The sequence below is a fragment of the Quercus lobata genome, chromosome 10 (genome assembly GCF_001633185.2).
Source record: "Quercus lobata isolate SW786 chromosome 10, ValleyOak3.0 Primary Assembly, whole genome shotgun sequence".
NCBI lineage: Eukaryota > Viridiplantae > Streptophyta > Magnoliopsida > Fagales > Fagaceae > Quercus > Quercus lobata.
Window position 1 is genome coordinate 16,621,843 of NC_044913.1, and position 6,207 is coordinate 16,628,049.

Here is a 6,207-nt window from a genome sequence, read left to right on the forward strand (position 1 = left end):
CTACCTTCATCATTACTGTCAATTATCAAATGGTAATTTACGCATGCACACCTCCATTTTCAGGGGAAAGTATAGGGGTTTATATATATATATATATATATATATACTCATTCCGTTTTTATGCTAAAGTATTGGAGTTTTATTTTAAGTATATTTTTTTATTGGTAATTTACACATGTGGTTTCCCATCTTCGTGGGAGATAAACAAGAGGAAGTGCCATTTGAACTAGAGCTCATCTAAGCCGTAGCTTATTATTAGCTACATCAAGTAAACAGGTGATCAGCAACAAAGTGAGAACATGAGCAGAGGAAGGACGTCCCTCCTCACAAGTACTAGCAATAAATAAATAAAAGAGGGTGCAACAAAAGGGAAAAAAACTATAAATAAAAAAGACACAAAACAAAGGAAATGACCATAATACAAGAGCATCACACTTCCTGGTCGCTCTTATTCTTCCCACTATGAAAAACATATTGTAACAACTTAAACTTGATATAACAGTACTCATAATCATAAATTAAGGAAACAAATACTTTCTTTATGGCATAAGATAGGGGAAACACAACACACCCAAATATGGGTTATCCTTTTTCTGATGATCTCCCACGACAAACATAAGAAGACGTGAATATACAAAGCCTAGATGAAATAGAACTCACATCCCATTTCCTAATACACAAGGAACAGTAAAATGAAGAGCAAATTGGAAATTTCTATCTATTACTCTAATGAGATGAGACTTGGGGGGAGACTGCTGACTGATGCTGCACTTACACAATTATATTTCTACCGAAAACCCAGCTGAATGGAATGATGGATGCTTGTTTGGCCCTTCCCTGAGCTCTCTCCTCCAACCTCCTAATCCTAGGGGGCAAACCACACACGAAATCTTGAGCTCTGCGCCCTTCACCAGAAAGACCTGTCAACTTCTCTACATTCCATCTTCCCACCAGAAACTCCAAAATATCAGCATAGTCCTTAGCAGTGTACACACCAAGCCGCTGGGCTACAGATGAGAAGTGCTCAAAAAGGTTATCATCCTGTCCATCATACATCAAGTGAGCTGGCATTGATATCTTTTTCCTCATCATGTCAGCCAAAGCCAAAATAGTATCATCTGGATCAATCTCAAAGAGTTTCTCCACAATCTTGGTGTAGGCAGTTTCATGGCGTTTTTCATCTGAGGCAATGGTTCCGCAAATCTGTGCCAGTTTCAAGTCCCCATGCTCCTTTGCTAGCCTGGCTGTGTTCCCGTGGGATATGAATGTTGCCCTCTCTTGAAATGAAGTGTAGATGAAGCCAAGGTAGGGGCTGTTTTCTGTTTTAGGATCCTAACAAGAACACATAAAATAAAAATCATGAGAATAACACAAATCTACTTCTGGAACATTGCCTTTTATATAAACAATGACCACAAAACAATAATAATAACTAAAGTGATCATGATTCTTTAACGATCCAATGATAATTCCAGTCTAGTAGCTGGGTAGATGCGACTATCTGTCAACTAACAAAGCTTAGGAAATAGATGGAAAGGAACTGGTCCCCACCCCCAAGAGAGAGAGAGAGAGAGAGGAAGAGAGTGATGCAGGAACATAAAAATAAAAGACCATTTAAATTTTGTCTCACTTTTGCTCTGTTTCTCTAAATGCTATTTATCACATCAATTCAAGCTTAACATACTGTCTAGTGAATGAGAGAAGATTTTAAAAAGAATTGAAGTGAGACTAGAAATTGAGAACCAACTATACTCAAAATATTCTCACTTCTGACAGTTTATATCAGTTTCAGATTTATAAACTTTGATATGTTTTCCTTACATTAAAAATTTCCTAAGTTCAACATCTGGAAATTATTTCCAAACTGTGTTTTGGTTTTAGAAAAAAAAAGATACTAACAACAAAATTGACCAAGGGGGATTGAGAATCTCACCATTCCTGACCCTATCAAATACTGAATTGTCTTTTCAATTTGTTTCATGTCCACCCGTCCAGAGAGATAAAGATACTTGTTGAGAAGGTCACCATGCCTATTCTCTTCGGCAGTCCATGCCCTTGTCCATATTGCCCAAGAAGTAGGGCTTGCACCGGTCTCATCTCGAACACCATCCAGGGTATTAAGCATTGTCTGGTAAGTTGGAAGAGCTTCCTCTGTGATCATATCTCCAACTAACACAACAAAATAGTCATCAGGAAGTTCCATTGCTCTTGCCCTCAACTCCTTGACTTGCTCAAAGAATCCTTCCGATTCAGGTTCTGGCAGAAAATCTTGTGGCTGCCAACATTTCTCAACAGGCTTTAGGTGCACCAAGATGTTCTCCTCAGCCCAACCCTCCAATGATTTGAAAATCTCCACCTTCTGAGGTGGCATGGAATGAGTCACCTGAACATGTACCTCCCTTGGAGCGAAATGTGGCTTTTTCAGATTCTCTGCCACTCTATAAGAAACAGAACAAACAGTGATTAGAAACAAAAACTTCAGATGAACTATGAAACTACCATAATAAAGCTTTCAATCCTAAGATGACAAAATTATAATACACTCCCAGATACATTAAGAATTCCTAGATAGCCCCAAAGTTTTGACACTATAGCTTTGTTGCTGCTGTTATAGACTACGAGGCAACTATTAAATGCCACCCATATCAGGTTCATGCTCATACAAATTGCAAGACGTATGGGTAAAAGTGTGACATATGTAGGAGGTTTCATATATGACAAGGGAGATGAAAATATGCAAGAGTAAAGTTGCAATCTCTCATTTTGGATTTTTTTTTTTTTTAATATTCAAACAATGCATGGCATACATTGAGCAGCACCAGGGAGAGCAAATGGGTATGCAACTTCAAATAATCATTAATAAGTAGTATTCAGAGAGAACTTAAAAAATAAATAAATAAAAAAAGCTCCAATTCGCCACCAAATTTGGGCAGACATACTTTAGTTGCACAATATGAACTTGAACGATTGTGTGAAAAAACAGCCCAGGCCCAGAATTGCTTATTTCTAAAGATCAATTCATAACGAATATCCTAGCAAATAGTGTGATACCTTAGTCCTATGATCATTAAGCAAAGTGCAGACTACATCCAAGATATGATTATACAACTGGGACAACTGTCTCCAGTGCATTGGTGAGTTTAAAATCAGGTTCAGTTATTAGAATAATAATACCACAAAACAAGTCTCGCAAATAATATGTTTTTAGCAACTTGAAAAATAATAACTTAAAGCTGAAAACAATGGACCAAGCAAAGATTGAGAAAGAGAGCATTATAATTATACTCAGAAAGTTTGGAGAGAATCTCTAAACTACATTGTACAATACTAGACTTGTTTGTATGATGTCTCAAGCAACAAAGAATATGGAATTTTGAATACAGATGACCAAGCAACAACACAGAGAGAGAGAAAGAGAGAATATTATTTACAAGATTGAAAGAGGTTATCCAAGTAAGCCAATCAAAGAAAAACATGACCAAACTTGACCAAACACCACCGTGTGGTGAACAAAGAAGTCAAAGATTCAGCTACCAAACTCTAAGTTGATGAAAACTAGAGAGAGAAATATACACATGTATCAAATGTCACAGTAGCACATTAGTTCAAAATTTTTTGAAATAGAACAAAGGTAAAGAAATTTTAAGATATGAAAACCACATTATAAAAATACAAAAGCAAATCATAATCAACAAAAATAAATAAATTAAAATTAATGATATTTTATTTTATTTTTATAAAAAAATTATAGGAAACAAAGAAAAAGCAGAGTTGGAGAAATCAGAACTACTCATGAATTATATATAACCCAGTAAAAAAGAAAATACAAGAAACAACCAATTAATAAGATAAACCAGAATGCATTAACAGAAAGGAAGAAAACTAAAAGCAATTAAGACATAAAAGAAATAATAGGAAAGAAGTCAAATAAATCGTATCCAAAAATATAAATTCAGCCAACCAACAAGATCTTGTTCTAAAAGAAAAGGTTAACCCAGAAAATCAGACCTAACTCTCAACAAATGACATAATTTATAAAATAATGCATGCATACTCAATCCCTCAACCTGAGAAGGTCAAAGCCACCGTGCATGTTAAAGATCACAATATAAAACCCATAAGGATCCAAACTAACGTACAAGAAATCATCTCCATCAATAAAAAAGACCAAAACTGGTGCACAATATATAATTTCAAAAAGAAATAACAGCATAAAGTAAGGAGTAAACTAATGACCAATCATCTCCACTAATATAAATATTTGCTTATTTTTCATTCAATTTCCAACAAAGTCAATCAGACAGTACATCATGCAATACAGTTTTTCAAGAAACAATTGTAACAAAAAATCAGACTAGAATTCCATGAAATACAGTTTTCAAGCAGAACTGTGTCATACTAATTTCAAGCAACATGCAGGTAAAATCAGCTTTAAAAGAAATCAAAAGCAGTGGAATCCAAATAGACCAAAAATGAGATGCAATTTCAATTAGCATTCAAGAAAAAGACAAAACACCCACATCAGAAAACAACATTTGAAAGACATTTTGAGATCAAAACCACTCCACATGATACAACCCAGCAATACATAGCTCAATCAACATCAAATACCAAAAACCCAGATTTTCTTTATAAAAAAAAGAGTCTCTAAAATTTCACCCATCCCCAACCAATCACTAAAAATTCATTTTTGATATCACCCACTTGCAAAAAACCACTAAAAATTCATTTTCAATCATACCCATTTGCAAATTTTTAAAGAAATAACAAAACAACACATGGTTCACCTCCAAAAAGCAATGAATCGATACATATAAATTGATAAAATAAAATAAGTGCATATAGTATGACTTACTTGGAGGTAGAGTGCAAAGTGGAGGCCATTAAGACTCTAGGAGATCCGAGCTTAATGGATTTAGAAGAGAGCTTATGAGAAGGGAAGCTCATCATTGAATTCAAACTCAGAGCCATTTTCTCTCTCTCGCTTCAACAAAAAAGACTCTTCTTTGATTTGATATATGGCCTTGGTTCTGGCTTGGCTTATGTGTGTGTGTGTGTCCAAAAGAACAAAATCTTGTCAGCAAAAGAATAGGGCAAAAGGCAAAGTGAAAGTGTGAAACTGTGGAAGTGCAGTTGCGGAAGAGAAGACAATATAGACAACAAAAAGAGGGCTCTGTTGGCGAGAGAGACGGTAGAAGACGTTAAAATAGAAAAGTTTTGTGCCACTGCCAAATGCCGTTTCATTTCCACTTTAAATAGTTGCAATTTACAACAATACTAATAAATTAAAAAACTAATAATAGGTAATAAAAGTTTGGGCTTGTTTGGACAAGTGTTTTCAAACCCGTTTTTTCGTTTTCAAATCTTGAAAAATGCAGGCCTCATAGAGTAATATTTAGGTATTTTTTAGAACATGGTAAATGATAGTCACTCATCTCACATTTATTGTGAAATTTATTTATTAAATTCATAATAGGATCCACCATAAATGTAAAAAAAATGGAGCATAATTTCATTATGCTCTGAGAGTATTTAAGAATTCTCTTCAATATCACCATACACCCTTAATACGATGGTCACTCCACAAGTATAAGTGCTTGTAGGGGGTGGGGGGTAAGAGCCGGGATTCAAGTATCTAGGAGAGAACTCCACAACTTAGATTATACTAGAGTAGAATTTGTATCTTGTATCAAAAAAAAAAAAAGGAAAAAAAAAATTTCCCCAATTATTAAGATGGTGTTTGCTTGATTAGCTCATGTTTTCTAAACAAGATACAACTTGTGGATCCATAGGTGATAGCATGAAAGAGTTAGCAAAGAGTACATCTCCAAAATCATTTCTACATATTGCAGTAGCCATATCTTATAGTTATGTGGAAGTTTATTTTCATCCATCCAATTGGGAGGGTTGGGGGTGGGGTTGCCATGTGGTGGTCAGGTGGGATTTCAAAGCTGTCCAAGCTTTGAGGTGCTCAAGTAGGCTTTGTTGATGAACTTGGTTACTTTCTTGGGCCAGGGTGTGATATGATGGAAATTGTGAAGGGACAATGAGGATGAGGCGTTCAAGAGATTTTGAGTAGTATGGTTGGAAAAGACACAACTTAGGTTAGCTTGAGGCCATCTTTTGTTCAAAGCTTCCTTAGTGGGGAGAGCATCGCAAATAATTTTCCAAATAAGCATTTTGAATCTCTCAAGGATCTTTAATGAC

The 6,207-nt window shown here is 35.3% G+C and overlaps 1 protein-coding gene across 1 annotated transcript; it reads right to left on the minus strand.

Annotated features, from left to right (window-relative positions):
* Window positions 1-403: 403 nt before the first annotated feature.
* LOC115964188 (stearoyl-[acyl-carrier-protein] 9-desaturase, chloroplastic-like) lies at window positions 404-5,229 on the minus strand. Its single transcript, XM_031083542.1, has 3 exons — window positions 4,856-5,229; window positions 1,934-2,438; window positions 404-1,332 (listed from the first exon to the last, which is right to left on the minus strand). Exons 1-3 carry the CDS (start codon window positions 4,969-4,971, stop codon window positions 772-774), a joined length of 1,182 nt encoding a protein of 393 aa, XP_030939402.1. The 5' UTR covers window positions 4,972-5,229; the 3' UTR covers window positions 404-771.
* Window positions 5,230-6,207: the final 978 nt, after the last annotated feature.